Raw genomic sequence first — 25,751 nt, forward strand, 5'->3', positions numbered from 1 at the left:
CAAAAAAAAAAAAAAAAAAAGCCACTGAACAAACAACAATAACAAACAGCAACAACACCAAATCCTGAGAAGGGAGGTGAATCTGATTACCAGTTGCCACATTTTATTATTTATTTATTTATTGAGCTGGAGTCTCACTCTGTCACCCAGGTTGGAAGGCAGTGGCATGCTCCCGGCTACCGCAGCCTCAACCTGCTGGGGTCCAGCGATCCTTCTACCTCAGCCTTCCAAGTAGCTACCATGCCGGCTAATTTTTTATTTATTGTAGAGACAAGGTCTCGCCAAGTTGCCTGGGCAGTTCTCAAACCCGTGAGCTCAGGCAATCCACTTGCCCCGGCATCTCAAAGTGCTGGGATTACAGGCTTAGCCACTGAGCCCGGCCAACATTTTATTATTTAAAATGTTTAATTTTCAACAACAAAAAAATTAGAAGACATATACATGCATGGATATAAGAAAGTGATCCATATTCAGGAAAAAAAGGCAGCCACTAAAAATCATTCTTGAAAAAGTCAAGACATTGGACTTACCAGGCAAAACTTTACATCATTTTTTTTTTTTTTTTGAGTTGGAGTCTCATTCTGTCACCCAGACTGGAGTGCAGTGGCTGCTCCTGGCCACCGCAGCCTCAACCTGCTGTGCTCTGGCAATCCTTCCGCCTCAGCCTTCCAAGTAGCTGGAACTACAGGCACACGCTACCACGCCCAGCTAATTTTTTGATTTATTGTGGAGATGAGGTCTCACCAAGTTGCCCAGGTGGGTCTCGAACCCGTGGGCTCAGGCAGTTCACTCACTTCAGCCTCCCAAAGCGCGGGATTACAGGCTGAGCCACTGAGCTCGGCTATCATTTTTTAAATACATTAAAAAACTAAAGGAAACATCTAAAGAACTAAAGAAAAGTATAAGAACAATGTTACAACAAATAAAGTATCAATAAAGAGATTAAATTATTCAAAAAAAACCAAACAAATTCTGGAGTTGAAAAGTACAATAACAGAAATTCACCAGAGGGGTTCAACAACATTTTCAATAGGCAGAAGAAAGAACCAGAAACCTAAAAATAGGTTTATGAAATTATCTAGTCTGAGAAATAGGAAAAAAAAGAATAAAGAAAAATGAACAGAGCCTCAGAGAACTGTGGGGCACCATCAAGTGTGCCAATATACTTGTAAGAGAAGTCCCAGAAGACAAAAAAAGAAAATGGAGCAAAAAATTTTAGAAAAAATAATTGCCAAAAACTTCCCAAATTTGATGAAAAACATTAATTTACACATCTAAGAAGCTCAATAAACTTCAAGCAGGATGAAAAGATTATCAAAAGGAAAGAAAAATGGACCAATCGCCACCCAGAGTTGGCAATAGGGTCTGACTACAAAGAGGCATGAGAGAATTTTGAGGAGCAATAGAACTGTTCTATATCGTAATTTTGGTGGTGGTTCTACAATTGTATGCATTTGTCAAGACAAACAGTACTGCACATGTAAAAGGGTACATTTAACTATAAAACTACATGTAAAATATACCTAATTTTAAGCAAAATGAAAAGGAAATAAAAGAGCAGGAAAGTGCTCTAAAATGGAATCTGGCTTTCTTCAACTTGGAAATAATTGACTTTCGTTTCATTCATATTCTAATAATCTAGCTAATGTTTTCAGTGACTCAAGAATTCATTAAAGTTGCAAGCATACACTTGTTTTCATATTAGATATAGTTGTTTTTATAACTGAGGCAATATAGTCTGCTTTAAATAATAATAAAAAGTACAAACCTGTAGAGTTTGGGGAGTAGCAGCATCTGTTGATAAACTGTCTTCACACCAGTCATAGTCTGTTAATCCAGTCACATAATTTTTATCACTTGTCATATCTTCCAGACTCAGATTCTTTGACTAGACAATGAAAAGACAGAAGAACTTAGAGACTATGATTTAATTTTTAAAATGCAATTATGCATCACTTAACAACAGGGATATATTCTGAGAAATGCATTGTTAGGCAATTTTGTCATTGTGTAAACATCACAGAGAGTAGTCACTACATAAACCGAGATGAAATAGCCTACTACACACCAAGACTAGATGGTACAGACTATTATTGATCCTATACTATAAAGCTATACAGTATGTTACTGCACTAATACTGTAGGTGATTATAACACAATGGTAAGTATTTATATATTTAAACATAGAAAAGGTACAGTAAAAATATAATCCTCCAGGACCAGCGTCATATATGCAGTCCAATAACAACTTAAACAGCATTATGAGGCACACAACTACAGTATATTCCAGGCATGGGCAAGATCCTAGAAGCAGAAACAAATGAGAGATAGTATAATGGAGGAGCTCACCATCCGCACCAAAAACAGAAAGTCAGAAAATATATAGATAGGAAAATCTCTGACTCTCAATGTCTTGGAACATTCCTGCATTATTTGGCATACTACTTAGCTTATCATTATCACATAATCACTATAATACTAGACAACTCTTTTGCAAATTCACAAATAAAAAGATCTGACAAAGCAGAAGACGACGGGAAACATCTTAAAATACAGGTTTCTGGAGGCGCAGTGGCTCAAGCCTATAATCCCAGCACTTTGGGAGGCCCGAGGTGAGAAGATTGCCTGAGTCCACGGGTTCAAGAACAGGCTGGACAACTTGACAAGACCTCATCTCTACAATAAATAAAAAAATTAGCCGGGCATGGTAGTGCACGCCTGTAGTTCTGGCTACTTAGAAGGCTGAGGCGGAAGGATCACTGGAGCCCAGCAGGTCGAAACTGGGGTGGCCATGAGTGTGTCACTATACTGCAGTCTGGGTGACAGAGTGAGACTCCAACTCAAAAAAAAAAGAAATACAGGTTTCTTGTAAAACCTCTAACTATAAGAACCTTAGAAAATGCAGGAGACACCCTTATGGAAATTGGAACTGGCAGCCGATTCCTGATCAAAACCCCAAGTGCCCATGTCATAAGAGATAAGATAGATAACTGGGACCTCATCAAACTGAAAACCTTCTGCAAAGCAAAAGAAACCATCAAGAGAGAGTGGAGAGATAGCCCACAAGAACAGGAATAAATATTTGCCAACTGTATATCTGACACAGGCCTAATGTCTAGGATCTACAAGGAAGTCAAGCGTGCCAAAAGGAACTTCTCAAAAGAAGATACATAGGCAGCCGACAGACACATGAAAAAGTGCTCAGCCTCACTAATCATCAGAGAAATGCAAATCAAAAATCACATTGAGATACCACCCAACTCCAGTAAGAATGGCCATCATTAATAAAACAAACAACAACAGATGCCGGCGAGGATGCAGAGAAAAAGGAACGCTTCTACACTGCTGGTGGGAATGCAAACTAGTGAAACTCTTTGGAAATCAGTGGGATTTCTGAAAGAACTAGAAATTGACCTTCCATAAGACCCAGCAATACCCCTACTGGGAATATACCCAGAGGAACTCAAATCATTCTACAAAAGATACCTGCACGCACGTTTATTGCAGCATTATTCACAATAGCAAAAACATGGAACCAACCGTGCTGCCCATCGAAACCGGACTGGATTAAAAAAAACATGGTAGGCCTGGCTTGGTGGCTCAGCCTGTAATCCTAGCACTTTGGGAGGCCGAGGAGAGTGGACTGCCCGAGCCCACAGGTTTAAGACAAGCCTGGGCAACTTAAGAATTAGCCGGGCGTGGAAGCGGGTGCCTGTAGTTCTGGCTACTTGGAAGGCTGAGGCGGAAGGATTGCCAGAGCCCAGAAGGTCAATACTGGGGTGGACGTGAGCGTGTCACTGCACTCCAGTCTGAGCGACAGTGAGACTCCACCTCAAAAAAAAAAAAAAGGAGCCAGGCTCGATGGCTCAGTCTGTAATCCCGCGCCTTTGGGTGGCAGAGGTGAGTGGATTGCCTGAGCCCGTGGGTTCGAGACCCACCTGGACAGCGAGACCTCATCTCTACAATAAATCAAAAAATCAGCCGGGCGTGAGCGCATGCCTGTAATTCCGGCTACTTGGAAGGCTGAGGCTGAAGGATCGCCGGAGCCCAGCAGGTTGAGGCTGCAGCGGCCGCTCCCGGCCACTGCACTCAGTCTGGGTGACAGAGTGAGACTCCAACTGAAAAAAAAAAAAAAGGTGGTGCATATACACAATGGAACATTATGTGGCCATAAAAAAGGATAAACATGTGGCCTTCACAGCAACTTGGATGGATTTACACTCTATCATACTCATTGATCTATCACAGAAACAGAAAACTGAGTACCACATATTCTCACTTATAAGTGGACCTTGAACAATTATCATAATACTATAAGAAAGGGATTGGCAGTAGTGGGAAATTGCCAGGAGAGGGGGACACACCTTATCAACAAGGGTACCTGCATAACGATCATTTGTATACCTAATCCTGAATCGTACTCCACATCTTTAAAATAAAAAATTTTTTAAAAGAGAAAGAAATTCAGGTTTTTTAGTTGCAGGAACACACAGAGTACTTAATAATTTCACCAGAAGTAAATTAGCCTTATGAAAGATCCCCCAGGGATAGGACATCTGGAGTTCTGTGCTAACACTGCTACTAAATTCATTTGTTTTCTTTCAAGCTTCTGCCTCTGTAAACTAAGGGTATACTAGCTATACCCTGAATTCAAGACTGTGAGGTGTAATTAGATTTTTTATTTCTCCTTCCTTCCTTTTCCCTCAATATCTGTTAACCTGACAGTTTCACTTAACTTTCTTATACCTCGTCCTTCTTTTCTAGTCTTGCTGCCACTATCCTAGTACAAGAATAAATCTTCTCATACCTGACTATCCAAACTGACAATATGGTCTGATCTCTGCTCTTGAGCTTTCCATCCTGTCAACCAGGGATGACATAGTTCTCTAGGATAGCCAATTACCATCAACTACAACTGGCTGCATGGGATGCTAGGCTGAGAAAAGTCATAAAGCTAAGTCTAGGCTAGGTGGAGAAAAGTAGTGTCGTCCAAATGATGGCAGTCATGGGCACTGTGGTAGGGACTAATAGCAAACATACCAACGCTGACTACAATTCTATACACCTCTGGATGAACTTTACAAAAGCAAAGCCATGTCTCTCTTGCTCAAAAATCAGTGGTTGCCCATTACCTACTGCACAAAGTCTAAAACTGACATGGCATTTCCAGGTTCTCTACAATCTAGTTCTTACCTATCCTTCTGGCTCACTTGTCCTCTCTCCTTCTCTCACTCTTCCCCTACTTAAACTCTTCTTTTTAACCAAACCAGTCTGGCCACCGTCAACAATATATCAAGCACAATTAGGTGCTGAGCTTTTGCGGATTCCACTTGCCCTGAAAACTGTGCTGCTTCTTTTCTACTTTTCTAAACTCAATTGTTGGTCCAGTTTGGATCTCCCACAGTGATTACTCCCGTCCTCTAACATCCTCCAGCATCCCCTGGCCACTTATCGGCCCCTATCCTGTACTACGATGTAGTGTCATCTATATACATGCCTTGCCTCAACTTGACTGTTAGAGAGCAAGTACCACATTTTACACAGATTTGTTTTCCAAGATCCCAGCATGGGGCCTGAGAATGCTAATGAAGGTGTTGATGATGTGGTCTTTTGTATGATTCTTGGATCTGACTGTGTTAGTGTTTCACTGAAAGTGCCATCTATCAATTAATGGTTCAAGATTACTTAAATTTTTATAAATAATACTCCAGAGAAAAAGATAATACTATTAAAGGGGAGAACAATGCCAAGAGACTATGTGATTTGTGTCATCTCAATACTTAGAATAATTGCTTTAACTAAATTCTTAAGTTTACAAATTTAGCTAAAGTGATTATTCTAAGTATAGAGGTGTCTAACAACTTTCTGCAATTACCTTGTTTAAAAGCAAAGTTCACGGTTTTGCATCCTCCTGGACCCGTATGTGTTACATGAGCCTGGAAGTATAAAGGGTTTGGCAATATGGGCAGGATAGGTGATGGGGTGATTCATGAAGCTCATGTGCAAAAGATCTGCCTGGGCATGGGGTATGCATCAGCCTAATAAAATTCTCCAAGAACAGACTAGAAAATTATTCTAGGAATAAGATTATCTCCCTTTAGAAATTTCTTTGCATAATAGCCACCTGTACTGACCAATTAAGGAGGGAAAAAAGGAGGAAGGTTAGGGCCTGGCAGGGATATAAGACAAAGCACATGACTGATAAGTGACAAAAAGAGATCTAAGTGAGATACTAAAGGAAATTGAGGTGAGAGGGATTCAACAAAAGATCATGGAAGAAGAGGCATTTTAACATTTTTTTTTTACAGTTTTGGAACCTATAGAAAAAAAAATCACCTCATCCACATTAGTCAATTGGGTTGTCTTGGATTCCACAAAGAGGGTCAACTACCTCTCTCTGAGGATAACAAAGATATACAGTTTCCTACTGCTAAAATCACTTAAACTGCAAACAGAATTAATCTGAAGGAAGATTATATTACAAAGTTCCATACCCATCTGGCAAAGTATTTAGATGGCTAAACTTTTTCTTTTTTTTAGTTGGGGTCTTGTTCTGTTGTCCAGGTCAGAGTGCAATGATACGATCATGGCTCACCCCAGCCTTGATCTCCTGGGCTCAGGTGATACTTTCACCTTAGCCTCCCAAGTAGCTGGGACTACAGGTGCATGCTACCATACTCAGCTATTTTTTTTATTTTTGTAAAGACAAAGTCTCATTATGTTGCCCAAGATAGTCTCAAACTCCTGGGCTCAAGCAATCGTCCGACCTTGTCCTCCCCAAAGTGCTGGAATCATAAGTATGAGCCAGCCGGGCTCGGTGGCTCAGCCTGTAATCCCACGCTTTGGGAGGCCAAGGTGAGTGGATTGCCTGAGCCCGCCGGTTCGAGACCCGCCTGGGCAACTTGGCGAGACCTCATCTCTACAATAAATCAAAAATTAGCTGGGTGTGATAGTCCGTGCCTGTAGTTCCAGCTACTTGGAAGGCTGAGGTGGAAGGATTGCCAGAGCTCCGGCCGGTAGAGGCCGGGAGCAGCCACTGCACTTCAGTCTGGGCGACAGAGTAAGACTCCAACTCAAAAAAAAAAAAGGTATGAGCCACTGCATCCAGCCTAGATGGTTAAATTTTAAGCCATGGGAAATACAAATAATCACACTGAGAACAGAGACTAATGTGAGCATCTAGGAATGACATGGTGCCTCTGCCATTCTAAATGCCCGTGACAAAGAAAACTAAGACAAAGACACCAAAATAGAGAAAAATAATTTGGTTATTACTAACTCTAATGCCAGGAATTTGAGTTGCACTGAGTTAGCTACTGCTCAAAACAAGAATGCAGAAAGAAACACTAATCAACATGAAGTTGGTCGATTTCAGTAAAGAGCAAATTTTATAACAAAAACCTTAACATAAATATCAAAATATTCCATGTCATATAAAGCAATATATATCCAGTATTTACAGATCTTGTTCTCAACAAATTTTAAAATTGTTTTCTACAATTCAATAATACTATGTCGTTTAAAAGTACTCAAATGTATATAAATTATATAAATAAGCACACTAAAAAAAGAGACTGGAAAGACACAGTAAATAGTATTAACTACATCCTCTATAGGTAGTAGATTTATAGGTAAATTCTACTTTCCTTTGAGCTCATCTGTGGCTTAAAATTTTTCTACAACAATCAGGATTTACTTTTTTATGAGGAGGGGAGTAGAGAGAAGATGTTTGTAAAATGCCATATTAACATTCAAAATTTTAGAGTTCAATTTCAGAGCTTCCCATTTTTTTCATCAAAAACGTTTAAGCTGTAAAACATCTTGCCTTTGGCTCCTTGACACCAGAAAGCTTACTTTCCCAGCAGTGTGGTTGGTCATTCATGAACAAGGCAAGCACGTGGCAAGACCAGCATGTTCACACAAAAAATTCTAACACTTACCTGGATGTCTGAGACTGGGGTAGAACTGGTTTGTCCACAGGAAAAAGGAAGAAGTCTTAAACGAACTGGTTTTCCCCGAGCCTTCTTGACTAGAAGCAGAAGATAGGTAGCTGTGAGGTGATCGTATTGCCACTAAAGGAGAAGAAAACCAAGTTGTTTAGAAGACTAAAAGTTGTTTGTTGAAACAATGTTATACTTAAAATTATTTTTTTCTTCAATGTAACAGACATTCAAAATTTTAAAAGCCAATAACTTTACAAAGCATGAAATAAAAAATAGCAATCCCCTGCACCACACCTCTACACACATAATTTCCACTCTCCAGAAGAAACCACTTTTAGATATTTCTTTTGCTATTAATTCCATTTTTCTAAATAATCGCTTATGTAGTTTTACATTGTTTTTAGCTTCAGATATCATCTATAAATTTCCCAGCATGAAAAATAAAAATATTGCCACAGTTCATGCCTGTAATGCCAGCACTTTGGGAGGCCGAGGTAGGAGAATCACTTAAAACCAAAAGCTCAAGACCAACCTGGGCAACAAAATGAGATCCCATCACTACAAAACATAAAAATTAGCAGGTATGGTGGTACATGGCTACAGTCCTAGCTACTCAGGAGGCTAAGGACCACCTGTGCCCAGGAATTAGAGGCTGCAGTGATTTATGGATCATGCCACTGTACTCCATCCTGAGTGACAGAGCAAGATTTTATCTTTAAAAAAAAAAAAAAAGGCCATGCTTGGTGGCTCAGCCTGTAATTCCAGCACTTTGGGAGGCCAAGGCGAGTGAATTGCCCAAGCCCGTGAGTTCAAGACCAGCCCAGGCAACTTGGCGAGACCTTGTCTCTACAATAAATCCAAAATTAGCCGGGTGTGGTAGCACATACCTATAGTTCCGGCTACTTGGAAGGCTGAGGCAGAAGGGTTGCCAGAGCCCAGCAGGTTGACGCTGGGGTGTCCATGAGCATGCCACTGCCCTGGGCAATGGAGTGAGACTCCAACTCAAAAAAAAAAAAAAAAGAAAAATCCCTCTCTTCCCCACACATCTCCTCCCTGTATCTTCCTATTATAATTTTTAGCTAAATCAATATTTACATTATGATTATGTAAGTAGCATTCATACTAAGTAGGAGTAATGTTCAAAATAGTTCATTGGTACCCTAACACCAACCAATCAGAATAGAGACAAGGCCAAGAGGTCAATAGGGTCCTGGGAGACCCCTACCTTGCCAATTATAACCGTTTAATTGTGAGATGAGGGGTGGGGGTGGTCCCCAGGGTGTCCAAGGGAGATATCAGGAAATAGGGAAGGCACTTGGGGTAGTAGTTATTTACCAATCAGCATATAAATATCCGAATATTTTCACAACCAATATGGTCATATTGGCTGAATAACAGCCCTGCAGCTAAAATATACAGGGTACTGTTATTGCATTCCCTATTTTTATAACTTTGTTTTTCCTGAAGTTAAAAAGAGTTAAGTATTCTTCTTACAAATTCAACTCTACACTCTCTAACGCTCTTTACCATGCTACTCTGGACTGGCTTCTTTCTCAGTCTGCTACTCAACTCTCAGTCTAGGAATTCCTTTCACCTCCATCCTACAATGTATCCCAGTTTCCTAGGTATTTTTCTTTCTTGGTTAATTCTCTTGATTTGGTGGAGCACATCCTCTAGTAACTTCCTGAGGGCATGTGCATGGTAGGTAAATTTTTTGATATGCTGCATGTCTGATGAATGACTGCATTCCATCTTCAAACTTGATTCTGGTTTGGTTGAGTATAGAATTCTAGGTTAACAATAATCTTCACGGTTTAGATGGCATTATAGTCTTCTTGATTCTAGCATGCTACTGAAACCTGAAATCTTTCTGATTCCAAGCTTTTTGAGTATGACCTTTCGTTTTTTACCTTTGAAAACTTCCTGAATCATCACTTTTCCCCAGTTTTCTGGAATTTCCCCTAAAACAGGCCTTGGTGTAAATCTATCTTCATCCCACTGTGCCAAGCCCTAGTTAAGCCCTTTCATCCTCAGAAACTCACATTCTTCAGTTCTGGAATATTTATCCTTATATTATTTATTTGATCGTTTCTTCTCCTCTTTCTATTTTGTCTTCCAGCAACTTGTGTTATTTGTATGTTGGATCTTTCTTACCCCTTCGTTCCTAACTTTGCATCTCTTTGTCTTCATTTTTAAAAGATTTCAAATTAACTGCGTTTTCCAATATTTCTACTGAACTCTTAATTTATGTGGTCACATTTTAGATTTTCAATAGCTATCTCTTGGAATGTTCCTTTTTAGTCATTTCTATTTCAAGAATGAAATAGCTTCTATTATCTATGAGAACAGTAATTAGCAGTGTTTAGCCATTTTCTTCCATTCTCTGCATATCTGTTTTTTCAGAGTATTTTTACTTTTTCTTCCTTCTTCTCCCCACCCCACTCCATTTGATATCTGACTTTCATGTTAGAAGTGTTCCTCAAATTTCTAACAATCTTTGGTTGTCTGTTTCTATTTAAAAGTGAAGAATTATATTATACAGCTGATTAGAGGCTCTTTGTGTAGGATGGGGCTACTCATTACTTTGAGGGCTTTTTTCTCTAAGGTGAACAGACAGGAACCTGAACTTCCAACCACTGGTATAGTAGGTCAATTATCTTGGCTTTCCCTAGAGACAAATTTTCCAATATTTTCCCCACCCCACTGCAAACAGGATAAAATCCTGGTTCCAGCATTCTCAGAGGTGAACAGAAATGGGGGTTAGAGGTGGTGGTTCACTGTCTGATATGAAGACGTTGTACGTCCATTTCAGAGTGGCTCGTCATTCCCGCCTAAGCTGTGTCTGGTACAAGAATGCCTCTGATTCAGTATCTCCAGTCTTCTTCTGGGGTGGGGAAGAGGGGCCTGCTGGGCAGCACAGGGAAGAGAAAGGGCCTTAGAGTTCTAAATGCTTCTACTACAGACTTCCAGTCATCTTCCTATTTCAGCCCTCCTCGCTTCTCTGACTTCAGAGGTTCCTGGTACCTCTGATCCCTGAGCCTTGTGGAGTTCTGGGGGGCCTAATCAGTTTGCTTGTTGACTTTTCCCACTGCAAGTACTTAGCATTCAGCTTTCTCCAAAATGCTGCCAGCTACCACATATCTATTTTATAATTTCCACATTTTTTACTGACATACCTTTTGACTCCTTTTTTATTCTCTTTGCCCCCATGATATTTTTTTGTCTTTTTATTCCTTCTTTAAATTTTTCTAGTGAGGTTTCAGGCAGTGTTAGATGTAAACTATCTTCAAACCACCGTGTTTAACTGAACATTTCTAAATTATATACTCATAAGACTGAGATGTTCTGCCCCCTAAGTGTTAAACTTTAACAATACTAAATAATCTTTAACGCCATGCATCCCTCTCACAAATATATGACTCAAAAAAGTCAAATACCAACTCTGTTTTGTTTTGTTTGAGTCAGAGTCTCACTCTGTTGCCCAGGCTAGAGGGCAGTGGCATGCTCATGGCCACCACAGCCTCGACCTGCTGGGCTAAGGTGATTCTTCTGCCTCAGCCTTTCAAGTATCTGGAACTACAGGCATGCGCCACCATGCCCAGTCAATTTTTTGATTTATTGTAGAGATGAGGTCTCACTAAGTGGCCCAGGCTAGTCTCGAATCCGTGGGCTCAGGCAATCCTCTCACCTCGGTCTCCCAAAGTGCTAAGATTATAGGTGTGAGTAACTGCACCTGGCCCCAACTCTGCTTTTTATTAATAAATTTTATCAGTTAATGTTTTAGATGACCACAATCACAGTATAGAAATTTGCATAATAGGCCAGGCATGGTGGGTCATGCCTGTAATCTCAAACTTTGGGAGGCCAAGATGGGACGATCACTTGAGGCCAGAATTTCAAGACCAGCCTAGACAATATAGAAAGATCCTATCACTACAAAAAAAAAAAAAAAAGAATCAGCCATGCTTGATAGGCCTGTAGTCCCAGAAACTCAGGAGGCTGAACTATGATCATGTCACTGCACTCCAGCTTGGGCAACAGAGCATAATCCTATCTCTAAAAAAAAATTTTTTTAAACTAAGAAAGAAATTTGCATGTTGAGCCTATCAATCTAGTGGGGAAGTATAAAATACAGTGATAAATTATCATGGTTTGTTGCCTTTAATCCAGACAGGGTAGAGGAAAGAAAGGACAGAAAAGGCTCATGGAGAAGGTATCTGAAAATTGGGTGAAAACTATGCAATTACAATCACTCCTCACTTTCCAAAAACAACATTAAAAAACATTTTTCCCACTCCACATCTGTAATACCCTGTATGACTGCTGCCTTTTTGAGATTTCACAAACTGACTATAGACAGTGGCTAAGAAATAGTCACCACTTTCTTATCAACAATGACATGGCGCAACCCAGGCAGCTATAAATGATTCCTCAATAGTGCTAAGAATTTCAGATGGAATTTTCTGAACACGTCTAGGAGTTTTATAACCATCTTCTAAACCCTCCTTTTTCCTAGGCAAAGAGCATCTTTTTTACAACTTTCTTGCATGGCCACAGTACACTTCTTATTATGGTAAGATACACAGGGTTCTGTGTTCAGTAACAGATGAATTAACACATTAGTTACACATTAGGTGATGTCAATCCACAAGTCTAACACAATTGGCTCCCTTATCTTTCAGGCATTTCCCTCTTTAAAAAGTCAAACATTTGAAAGTATAAAGAGTTAGGTTTACCTATTAGAAAGAAGTTTCCGCCAGGTGCGGTATCTCATGCCTGCAATCCCAGCACTTTGGGAGGTGGAGGCGAGAGGATTGCCTGAGTCCAGGGGTTCAAGGCCAGCCTGGGCAACTTGGCAAGAGCTCATCTCTACAATAAATCAAAAAATTAGCTGGGCGTGGTGACGTATGCCCATGGTTCCAGCTACTTAGAAGACTGAGGCAGAAGGATAGCCAAGCCCAGCAGGTAGAGATTGCGGCCGTGAGCATACCACTGAACTGTCTGGGCAACAAGGTGAGACTCCTACAAAAAAAAGAAAGGAAGAAAGGAAGGAAGGAAGGAAGGAAGGAAGGAAGGAAGGAAGGAAGGAAGGAAGGAAGGAAGAAGGAAGGAAGGAAGGAAGGAAGAAAGAAGTTTCCATTTCCAGAAAACCAAAAACATGTTTAAATCCCAGGTTAACATCAACAAGGGTACCTGCATAATGAACATTTGTATACCTAACCCTGAATTGTACCCCACATATTTAAAATTAAAAATTAAATTTAAAAAAAATCTCGAGTTTAAAAAAAAAAAATCTCGAGTTAAAGAAGTTCCCAGGTACCTGGTCTGAGAAGAGGGTTAGAGAAACTGAGGAGTGGCCCATTACTCTTCCCCTTACCTCCATCAGAGGCGCTCAATCTTCATACACATGGGTATTTGCATCACAGGGTTAAGGGAAAAAGATCTGTCATGGTTTGAATAGATTCTTGTATGCACACGTGATCCCTTAGTGAAGGTCCACTGCCAGATGACTGGCTGCTCCCACAGTCCAGAGCTACTCACAGCTAGAGGAATAGAAGGAAACTAAGGATAGCAATAAGGTAGAAGCTCTAGCACCATTGTTAGGAATCTCAAAAGGGCTACAATGAAATCATTCAAAATCATGAGACGTATGAGATCCTGTCCAATGCATATAAAAAGGAGTTCAGGGCCAGGCAATGGTAGCTCATACCTGTAATTCCAGCACTTTGAGAGGCTGAGGCAGGAGGATTGCTTGAGCCCAGGAGTTTGAGACCAGCCTAGACAACACAGCAAAACCTCATCTCTACCCAAAAAAAAAAAAAAAAAAAAAAAAAAAATCAAAAAATTAGCCAGGCATGGTAGCATGTACCTAGTAGTCCCAGCTACTCAGAGGCTGAGGCAGGAGGATTGCCCGAGCCTAGAAGGTCAAAGCTGCAGTGAGCCATTACGGTGCCACTGCACGCCAGCCTGGGCCACAGGGAGAGATCTTGACTCAAAAAACAAACAAACAAAAAATAGTTCAGGAGTGCTTGTGTATACAATATGAAAGTGGGAGTTCTATATAAGTTGAATGTTTGAGAATAATAGTGTTTCTCTTTTTGTACAAAGATCAGCCGCACCAAACCAGTGTGGATCATACTGAACTAACATCTCTCTATCCTGTCTAGTCAGCCCCAAAAGTAAAGGCAGAGCTCCCAAAATGTCATTATATATATATATAAATGTCATAATATATATATAACAGATCTCAGCTAATTTCAAACCTGGTTTTCCTGAGGCTCTTCAAACTGAAAAGTATATAAAACCAACATGAATTCCGAGACTCCCCAGACCAGGGTTTCTCAATCTTGGTACTACTAATGTCTGACCTGGATAATTATTTGTTGTGAAGGTCTCTTTTGTGCATTGTAGGATGTCTAGCAGCATCCCTGGTTTCTACCCACTAGATGCCATTAGTACACACACACATACATACACACACATACACACACACACATTCCAATTATAACAACCAAAAATGTCTCCAGGTATTGCCAAATGTCTCCTGACTTCACTAAGGAGTCACATGTGCATACAAGAACCTATGCAAACCATGACAGATCCTTTTCCCCACCCCTGTGATGCAAATACTCATTTGTGTAAACACTGAGGGCCTTGGGAGGCGGTCAGAGGAAGGACAATGGGCCACTCCTCAGTTTCTCTAATCTTCCTCTTAGACCAGGTATCTGGAAACTTCTTTAACAGTTAACTGGACATTTAAAAATCAATCCTGCTTGAGAACAAATGACCCAGACAAATACTTCTCAAGCTTTCGTGTACATATGTATCACTTGGGAAGTTTATTAAGCTGCAGATTCCAATTCAGTAATTCTGAGGTGAGGCATTTCTAACAAACACCCAAGGAAGACTGATGCTGCTAGTTCCAGACCTACTTGAAATAGCAAGACTCTAGAACAGTGTTTCTCAACTCCAGGCTGCACACTACAATCATTTAGGAAGCTTTTAAAAATGCTGATGCATACCCCAGATCAGCTGAATCATAAACTCTAAGGGCAGGCCCTATATATCAGCACTATTTTAAGAGTCCCCAAGTGATTCCAGTGTACAGCCAAGGTGAGAATTGCTAGCCTAGAGTCAGTAATCTGTATTCTACTCATGCCGGGGACCGATCATAAATATAAACAGGAACTGAAGAATGAGAGACAAGTACAGAGGAAGAAAAACTAGGCCAGGCTAGGTGGCTCAGCCTGTAATCCCAGCACTGTACATCTGTAGTTCCAGCTACTTGAAGGCTGAGGCGAAAGGATCGCTGAAGCCCAGCAGGTCAACACTGGGGTGACTGTGAGTATACCACTGTACTCTACCTGGGCAACAGGGTGAGATGGTGACTTTAAAAAAAAGAAAAGAAAGAAAGAAAAGAACAAGAAAAACCGTTACTTTCCTCATGGCATTCTTGATGCTAGTCCTGCTTAACTTTCAGAATAACCGAAAAGATCTTTATAGAGATTTGTAATGCCAGAAAACCTCTAATATGCCTCATTATATTTTTCTACATCAGAAGTAGGAAAAGGAATTAACTCATATTTGTGTTTCACTTTTAGATTTGAAAACTGTAGGTAGAAACCTCATAATGGATACCATTTTTTTTTTTTTTGAGTTGGAGTCTCCCTCTTGTTGCCCAGGTTAGAGTGCAGTGGTACACTCACGCCTACCACAGCCTCAACCTGCTGGGCTCAGACGATCCTTCCACCTCAGCCTTCCAAGTAGCTGGAATTACAGATGCATGCCACCATGCCTGGCTAATGTTTTGTGATTTTTTTTATTGTAGAGACGAGGTCTCACCAAGTTCTCGAACCCCTGGGCTCAGGCAATTCTCTCAACTCAGCCTCCCAAAGTGCTAGGATTACAGGCTGAGCCACCACGTCCAGTCAAGGATACTATTTGAAGGACTTTTTTTTCCCCAATGATTCTTGATACTCTTAGTATGTTACTTTTAAGATTCAGATTTCAAAATTTTATGGATCTCATACCAAATTTTTCTTGAATAAAATGACATAATGTCTGAGATCTGCTTGGAAATACCCTAGCTGGAAAGGGTAGATGAGGGAAGGTGACAGGATACAGAAAAAAATGGCAAAGTGTTACTAACTGTTAAAACTGGATTATGAGAACATGAACTCTCAGTGTTATTACATTATTCTCTTCACTTTTATGGGTATCTCAAAATTTCCATAATAAATTGTTTTTTAATTTTGTTATCTAAATATCATCTTCTAGTAAAGATCATCCCAAAGAAAAAGTCCTATAACTGTTTTTTTTTTTTAGGTTGCTTAAAGGGAAACTTCAAATATTCGTTGATGAAAGACTAAGAAACTGATATATCTTGTAGCAATTCCCAATTTGTGCCATTCCCTTAAAGGCATTTTCCATGAAAAATAAAATTATATTTCTGTTTTCCACACATTCCAGAGCCTTTGCTTATTATGTCATTCAAAAGAATTCCTTTACATATCTTCTTTACTGAAAAAGAATTGTGCCTTTGCAAAGTTTTGTTTAGAAAAGAAAAAAATTGCTTAAGGACATTACTTTACAAGTTAAAGAACAAAAATAACAAATATAAATCATGGGTGATGAAAGACATGGTACTGGATGAGGGGCAAAGTTAGGTTCATCTTCACTCTTCATATTACATTGTGCTCAGACAGCTGTGAATGCCTCAATCTCTAGAAAAAACACAGGTGCGATCTAGAGATTAAGCATCTGAAAAAGCTAAAATGATCTAACACCAAAAATCACGCTAATGATTTCATGGTATTTGTTTTGTAAGCTTAGAGGGTGATATGTTGCTATAGGGTTGCTTTTAGGTAAGAAGAAAATTGCTTTGTGTTTACCTCATTTCCACAGCAGAATCAAAGCTGCAAGTTAGAAAACTTTAAAACAGTCAAAATTTGGACTCTGTTGATTCTTTGAGGACTAATTTGTTCTGTTTCTTAATAATTTTTTCACTATAAGTCCCTTTAATTAGTATCTCAAGTATAAGTACAGGGTATTCATTTTTAAAGAAGATACCCAGTAGACATCAGAAAGAATTGAGTGAAAATCATAATAAGCATGAAATAAATGCAATATTTACATCTATAAGAAAGCCATAGGCCTGAAAATGTGTCACTATTTTTAACGTACTGATAAAATAAAGAACAATTAAACAAAAGATATTACTCTCAAATTCATGTTGTATTTCTTACCAATGATATTAAATCCTCCATTGTTTGCTTGTTGTTTCTGTGATGTACAGCAAGTTCTGTTACACAATCATCATCAAGGTGAATAAACTACAAAAAAAGTGTATGCTTTAGTAAAAAATTACAATTTTTTACAATTACAAGTATCTATTGTTTTGAAGTTTTAACATCAGCATAACTTCTGTTTAAAATCAAACTCCAATATGTAAAAACAATATGAATCTGTCAAATTCCTGGGCAAGAATCAACATTCTCCATAATTTCATAAGATATAAGCATGTGACAATAAGCATTTCAAAAAGATAAGTTCCTTCTCAGCTCTTCACAACCTCAAGATCTAACCGATTGTTAAAATTCTGTTGTGCAGCCCAGAGACCCCTTCCTTATCACAAAACCTACATTGGTATTTTTTATTAAAAAACAGCCTAGAATCAGTGGCTGTACAGTAGACTGGTAAAAGAGTGACTCAGACTTATAGTGTAGGGTACCTCAGGATATATTTAGGTTTAATACACTCCAAGAAGCTCTGAAAATGGTGCTATAGTTGCTACACAGTCATTATTATGCTGAAGGTGCTAACAAAGCACATTTAAAAAGAATAAGTGAGAGCCTCTATACAAACTTCGCTTTGCTTAAGACTAGAAATCAGTCAGGCATGGTGGCTCACGCTTGTAATTCTTGTTGTTTGGGAGGCGGAGATGAGAGGACTGCCAGAGCCCACAGGTTCAAGACTAGCCTGGGCAACATGATGAGCCCTCATCTCTACAACTAATCAAAAAATAAGCCTGGCATGGTGGTGCATGCCTGTAGTTCCAGCTACTTGGAAGGCTAAGGTGGAAGGATTGCCTGAGTCCAACAGGCTGAGGCTGTGGTAGCTGTGAGCATGCCATTGCACTCCAGCCTAGGTGGCAGAGTGAGACTCTGACTCAAAAAAAAAAGAAAAAATAGAAATTATCCAAGTATTCTGATCCCTGCTTGACAGTACCTCACCAAAAGTGGGGCCAGAAATGGGTTCTCAGAACTGAACAAGGATCATGGAGAACAAAAGTATAGGAATGACCTGGTCTGGACCTGAAAAGGAGCTCAGAAGATCACATGGGAAGAGAATCATAAGGAACACGATTTTACAGCTCATCTTTCCGATGTAAGAATTCTCTTCACAACAGCCCCAGTAAGTATTTTACTTTCTGCTTAAAGTCTTCCTCTTCAAGGAACTCAGAACACCTGGAATAGCTGGCTAGCTTCTCCCTCCTGATGTCTGAGATCTGTCTCCCTGTGCTCTCTGCCCACTGAGAGTTGGAATAACCTGACAGCTAACAGGCTTTAGAATTAGACAGACCTTGGTTTTAACTGCGACATCACTTTTATCAATTATGTGACCTTGAGCATGTTACTACACCTCTTTGTCTCAGTTACATCATCTGTCAAAGAGAGATGGTATATAGCTTGCAAAATATGTAACATATGGTGAATGCCTAGTACAACACCTAAACAGAGAAGGCCTGAAGAAATGGCTAACTATATTCACTAACAATCATAATTATATTTCTACCTTGAAATGAAAGCCTTTCAGGAATTTGAATATTCCTATTGCAGGCAACTTTTCTTCTCCAAGTCTTCTCTCTTCCATTCCTTCAACCACAAATGAGTCTCTCCTTACCATTCTGGCCCCTTCTTTAGATTACACACTCTAGGTTGTCATTAACCCTCAAGGAGAGAACCAAACATCCTATGAAAGAGAGGGCTACCAAGCACGAGGCAGAACAATATCATGATCTTCCCTTGTCCTGGACATCACACTTGTAAGAAAAAGTCATGTAGAAGTCATGTAATAAGAATATTCAACACTTCTACACTGTTGGTGGGAATGTAGACTAGTACATCCTCTGTGGAAAAGTTTGGTGATTCCTAAAAGATCTAAAAATCGACCTTCCATATGACCCCGCAATCCCCCTACTGGCAATATACCCAAAGGAACTCAGACCACTCTATGAAAAAGATACCTGTACATGCATGTTTATTGCAGCATTATTTACAATAGCAAAAACATGGAACCAACCATGCTGTCCATCGAAAGAGGACTAGATTAAAAAAAAAAAAAAAAAAGGTGGGGCAACACCCTCAGGCCCCCTTCCACTTCCACTGTGGGATCTTTTCTGTCCTTGCCATAAATCCTGCTCCCCAAAAAAAAAAGTGGTGCATATACATGATAGAGTATTATGCAGTCATAAAGAAGGACAGATTGGCTAGACTTGGTGGCTCAGCCTGTAATTCCAGCACTTCGGGAGACCGAGGCAAGTGGATTGCCTGAGTCCGTGGGTTTGAAACCAGTCTAGACAACTTAGCGAGACCTCATCTCTACAATGAATAAAAAATTAGCCGGGTGTGGTTGTGTGTGCCTGTGGTTCAGGCTGCTTGGAGGGCTGAGGTGGAAGGATCGCCGGAACCAAGCATGTTGATGTTAGGCTGACTGTGAGCTTGCCACTGCACTCCAGCCTGGGTGATGGAGTGAGACTCCAACTCAAAAAAAAAAGTGCAAAATTATGAACTTTGCAGCAACTTGGATGGACTTGGAGTCTCTAATACTGAGTGATCCATCACAGAAACAAAGAACCAAATACCACATGTTCTCACTCATAAGCGGACCTTGAACAGTTATCATAATAGTATAAGAAAGGGGTTGGCAGCCGGGCTCAGTGGCTCAGCCTGTAATCCCGCGCCTTTGGGAGCCCGCGGGTTTGAGACCCGCCTGGGCAGCGAGACCTCATCTCTACAATAAATCAAAAAATCAGCCGGGCGTGGTGGCGCATGCCTGTAATTCCGGCTACTTGGAAGGCGGAGCCCAGCAGGTCGAGGCTGCGGTGGCCGGGAGCGACCACTGCACTCCAGTCTGAGCGACAGAGTGAGACTCCAACTCAAAAAAAAATAAATAAATAAAAATAAAAATAAAATAAAATAAAATAAATTTTAAAAAAAGAAAGGGGTTGGCTGTAGTTGGAAACTGCCAGAGGAGGGGAAGGTGGGATTGGCAGTAGTGGGAAACCGCCAGGGGAAGGGGGCATGCCTCATCAACAAGGGGAACTGCATAATGAATATTTGTATACTTAACCCTGAATTGTACCCCACATCTTCAAAATTAAAAATTTTTTTTTACAAAAAAAAAAAGAATATTCAAATCTCCAAAAGTCCTTTATTTCAAGGTGGAAATATAATTATGACCTTAGTGAAAATAGCCATTTCTTCAGGGCCTACTCTGTTTAGGTGTAGTCATGAAAAGAAGAAACAGTAAAGACATTTTTTCCTCTTCAAAATTTATATGTCAAAACCTAATCACTAATATGATGGTATAAAGAAGTGGGACCTTTAGGAGGTGAATAGGTCATAAATGGGTTTCTGTCTTCATGAATGGGCTTAGTGCCCTTACAAAAGAGGCCCCAGAGGGCTGCCTTTCCTGTTCCGTGATGTGAGGACACAGCAAGAAGTTGTTCTATGAACAAGGAAGATCTGCTGGTGCCTTGATCTTAAACTTCCCAGATTCCAGAACTGTGAGAAATAAATTTCTGTTCTCTTATAAGCCACTTAGATTATGGTATTTTGTTTTAGCAGCTCAAACAGACTGAGGCAATCTTGCATTATTGGCTGGTACAAACACAATCCCGTGGGTTACAGAGAAAGTAGAGTCCACAAAGTCTTCTTCTAGTGATACTGTGAAAGTCCAAAGTGCTAAGAATAAATTTTCCTTGTGTTGCTTTGATCTCAGCAGCTCCTAGAACTGTAGAGTCCCCCATCAGGATGGTCTCACCCTCAGAAGTCCAGACACTTGAACACCCAGGTAGGTATCTTCTTGTTAATGTCATCATTGATCAAGCAAAAAAAGAAGAATATTTGATGTTTCCTCCATGATCTTAAGTTAACCCCCTGCCTCCCCAAAAAAGAGAACCTCTTTCTCCCATAACCTCCTGCTTTGTACCTTTAACACAAGAAGTGTATGGGAAAGGGAGAAAGGAGCTACGATCATCTCTGCTGAGTTCCTGAACTAGAAACAATAAAATAGGTGGGGTGGAAAAGACACCTATGTCTGAAAAACATGATTAATCTCAAGCTGGGTTTTCCAAAGAAGCTCAATAGTTTAAGTGCTCTGAATTCTAAGCCACACATACTCAAGTTAAATCAAGTACAAAAATGCACACCAAAAGCTAGTCAATTATTGTGGATTATCCGTGCCTACCACATTTCCTGTTCACTAGGGCAGAAAATGAAATTGAATATAACTTCTATTTGATACAATACTTGGGTACTGAGCTATGTGTGAAAACAGTAGGAGGTGACCATGCATAGAGTTATGAAAGAGCATCTATACCTTAAATATTCAAGTAAATCTGAATTATTTTTTATTGTTACTCTTGATGAAACACAATACTGAGAGAAGAAAATACTTCAAAAAGCAACAATACTCTTTTACACCTCTTCCGTATATAACTCATTTGATCCTGTAACAGCTCAATAAGGCAGGCAAAACAGATGAAAGACACAGGATGTAAAGGTACTTTATAAATGACAAAACATGACCCAAATAGGCATAGGAGATTGACATTAGAATATTCGTATTAGAGGTGATAATATGAAGACTCAGAAAAGTTGCTGTGATCTGCCCTAGACTGGCATTTTTCATTCTCAGCCCAGGGATTTTCTACCACAACCACAATTACCTCTCATGACTCTGCTGCAGTAGTTATTCAACAGAGACCTAACCAGCAATGCTTGCCACAAAGGCTGCAAATGCACAGGATAAAGGTCCTGAGCTTGAACCAGCTGACCTATTAGAACACTCCGTTCCAGCACCCACCTGTCTGGGTTCAAATCCTGATTCTACACTTACTAGTTTTTGATCTTGGGCAAGTTACTTAATGATTGTGTCCCAGTTGCTTCATCTGCAAATTGGGAGTAATAATAGTACCTACTTCAGAGGGTTGATGTAGGGATTAAATGGGTTAAAGGAGTTAAAAAACAAAAAGTTCATGGAAAAGTGCATAACTCTTAAAGGTACTATGCAAGAGTTTTACTTATATTTTACGTATATTATATGAGTATAATGTGATACTCATATACTATACCATTATACTTGCCATAATATACCATATTATATATACATACACCAATATACTATAATGGTATATTATTCAAATACTCAACAAATATTAGCAAGCATTATATTTAGATGTAAGTAAAACTGCACACTCTTTATGGAATACTTATAATTTTATATAGTTTGCTTTATACTGTGCCCCCAAATTTAAAAACTTTCTGGGCTGTAGAAATCAGAGGCTTTCTTCATTCTGGCATCTTTTCTATCTCAAAGAGTAGTGTATCCTATCCTGTCAGTATCATGGTGAAGATGTGGAAAACCCTCCTCAGATGGAGAAATGATGACCCCCAATGGCTGAACACAGGCACTTGCACCACCCACTCTCTCCGCTCACAAGGGCACATCACAGCTTCCCAGGCCCTGCTGCTGCACTGCTCAGGCACTTGCACACTATGCTGCTCTTAGGTCCTCAGTGTTAATAGTTGTTAGAATTATGTTTTATTTGCTCAATAGATATTGAAGACATCATAGAGGGCCAGGGGGAACATGGAATTGACAGTCACAGGAGAATCACGAGTGTTGCTGGCTCAGGTTACATGGCCATAATAGTAGGCAGAATAGTGAGAAGGGGCTTAAAGCAAGTATAGTCCATTTTTCCAACACCAGCTGGCCATTGGGAAGGGCACAGTGTTTATATTTATCGGTGTGACCATTCCAGAAAGCAAATAGCACACAGCTGTCCCAACTTTATTGCGTGGCATACCTGAGACACAGCTCCAAGCTATTCTTTTGATTCATACACATGTCCCACTCCACTACAGAAGTTTTTGTGCAATATCAGAGAATGTCCAGAGAATGTGCCAAATGATCTGGAAAGCTATTAAAATACTTCTCCCTTTCCTAATTACATGTCCATGTGAGGCTGCACTTTCTTCATGTACTTCAATCAAAAACATGTCAAACAGGTTAAATGCAGAAGCAGGTAAGTATCCAAGTGTCTTCTATTACAGACTTTAAAGAAAGTTGCAAAGGTGTAAAGAAATGCCACTCTTCTCACTAAGTTTATTTTTTAAATACTTATTTTTCATTTATCAGTTTCCTTATCTATAAATAGGGAATAAGAATTGCACAGCCTTGAAGTGTACATCTTATAGTGGCTCTGGGCATTGCCATGTGGCTTGCTTTGACCAATGAGACATTAGTAAGCACAATGCAAGCAGAGGCTTGAAAAAAGCTAGCGTATTAGCATTGCCCTCTTTTTTAATTCTTTTGAAATCCAGTTACTGTATTAAAAAGCCCAGGCTAGCCTGGACACATATGGCCCAGCAAGCAGCCAGCACAAATAGCCATGAGTGAGGCTTAGACTGTTCAGTCAAGTTACCAGATGACTGCAGCCTGTGTAAGTGACCCCATGTGAAAGTTGCACAAGATCTGCCCAGCTGAAGACAGACCAAATTTCTGATCCACAGAATTATAAATTATTATTGTTTTAAGCCACTAAATTTTGGGGTGGTTTTAATGCAGCAATAATTAACTAATACACAAAGTACATATTCTATAGTAATGTCCACATTTTTACAAGTTCAAGTTGCTATTTGTTAAAAAGAAGTATTTTGTTAAAACAGTATTGAAATAATATTAAAATGACTGCTAAGCTTAAATGACACTTGGTGTTTAAGTTTTTTCACATATATGTATATTGGACCTGTTCTCAAAGTATAGTCTTCAGATGTCTGAGGGTCTCCAAGCTCAAAATTATTTTTATACATACACAGTGGCTCACACCTATAATCTCAGCACTTTGGGAGGCCAAAGCAGGAGGACTGGTTGAGTCCAGGAGTTCAAGACCAGCCTAAGTCACACAGTGAGACCCTGTCTCTAAAAAAGTTTTAAAAATAAGTTGGGCAATGTGGCACGTGCCTGTAGTCCGAGCTACTTGGAAAGCTGAGGTGGAAGGACTGCCTAACCCAGGAGTTTGAGACTGCAATGTGAGCCATGATCATGCCACTACACTCCAGCCTGGGCAACAGAGTGAAACTTCAACTTAAAAAAAAAGCTATCATTATGATACTACTACTTTTCACAGTGTTGATATTTCCACAAATGGTACAAAAGCAATGAGAAATAAAACTGCTAGCGCCTTAGTACAAATCAATGCAGTGGCACCAAACTGTACTAAGACATTGCATTATTGTCATGCACTCAGTCAAAAAATAAGCCAGCTTCAACTAAGAATTTCCTTAATGAACCAGTAAAAAGTATTAACTCTATTAAATTCTGATCTTGAGTCCATGTGTTTTTAATATTCTGTGTGACAAAATAGGAAGTATCATAATGCACTTCTGTATACCAAAGCATTATGGCTGTCAAGAGGAAAACACTTGTGTGACTAAGTTAGGTGCTGCACTAGCCAGTTTTTCAAAGAAACAAACACTGGTTATTTAGACTTAGATATTCAGCAGGCATTTTCTTTAAAATGAACCAAGGGAAACTGTCACTTCAAGGAAAATAACAGACAGTATTTATTGCCAATGATATAATTTGAGCATTCAAGGAAAAAAATCAGAATTTTGGAAAACTTATCTGCTACTATGATCTTGAGAACTTTCCAATAGTTAAAAATGTTTCTGATGATATCAGTAGTATTTTAAGGAAAGTGATTTAATACTATATAATGAAATGTGTTAATATCTGGAAGATTTGCATAACTCAGTGAACCAGTATTTTCCAAATAACCATTGCATCATGTTACGTGGGGGAAAGACCTAAGGACAGATCAATGGATTTAATAAAGTACAAAAGGTTCATTGATATGGCTTCAGATTTCACCTGCAATTAACCTTTAAGAAACTACCACTTGACAAGTTGTAATGGAATATCAGAGACTATCTGAAAAGGCTATTAACACATTTGCAATCAGCAAATTTTTCATTTTCCTAATACTGAGAACGAGTGAAAATAAGAAAATCTGAAGCTGGTTGCTGCAAAACTTCTGTTGTTAAGCACAAGTGAAATGGTCTTTTCTAAATTGTCACCTTTTTCACAATACAGTTGAATTGCAGACATAGCCAGTATCTGCCTCAGACACCACTTTGACTACCATTCCATACTTTGTATTTTTTTTTCAGATTACAAACTGAATATATATTATATAATATATTGTATATATATATTTCTTTGTTTACACTGTATCATTACATCACTATCTATCTCAATATCAATAATAAGTTCACTGGATTCACCTTCAACCTCAGAAATTTTATCAGCATTTCTTTCTTCATTTTCCATAGTTATAGTAAATTATTATTATTTTTATTTTTTTATTTTTTTGAGTTGGAGTCTCACTCTGTCACCCAGACTGGAGTGCAGTGGCCGCTCCTGGCCACCGCAGCCTTGACCTGCTGGGCTCCAGCGATCCTTCCGCCTCAGCCTTCCAAGTAGCCAGAATTACAGGCATGCGCTACCATGCCCGGTTGATTT

General features: G+C 39.5%; 1 protein-coding gene across 4 annotated transcripts in view; it reads right to left on the minus strand.

Annotated features, from left to right (window-relative positions):
- The window catches only part of MELK (maternal embryonic leucine zipper kinase), an 86,963-nt gene that overhangs the window by 13,585 nt on the left and 47,627 nt on the right, over positions 1-25,751 (minus strand). For all 4 annotated transcript variants that reach the window (XM_008074162.2, XM_008074167.1, XM_008074169.2 and 1 more), the window contains 3 exons: positions 17,189-17,275; positions 7,941-8,072; positions 1,769-1,888 (listed from right to left, as the gene is read on the minus strand). In XM_008074162.2, the coding sequence (XP_008072353.1) occupies positions 1,769-1,888; positions 7,941-8,072; positions 17,189-17,275 (339 nt within the window). The remainder of the gene's footprint in view (positions 1-1,768; positions 1,889-7,940; positions 8,073-17,188; positions 17,276-25,751) is intronic.

Source organism: Carlito syrichta, unplaced genomic scaffold (genome assembly GCF_000164805.1).
Source record: "Carlito syrichta isolate Samal-C Ts95f unplaced genomic scaffold, Tarsius_syrichta-2.0.1 Scaffold316346, whole genome shotgun sequence".
Classification (NCBI taxonomy): domain Eukaryota; kingdom Metazoa; phylum Chordata; class Mammalia; order Primates; family Tarsiidae; genus Carlito; species Carlito syrichta.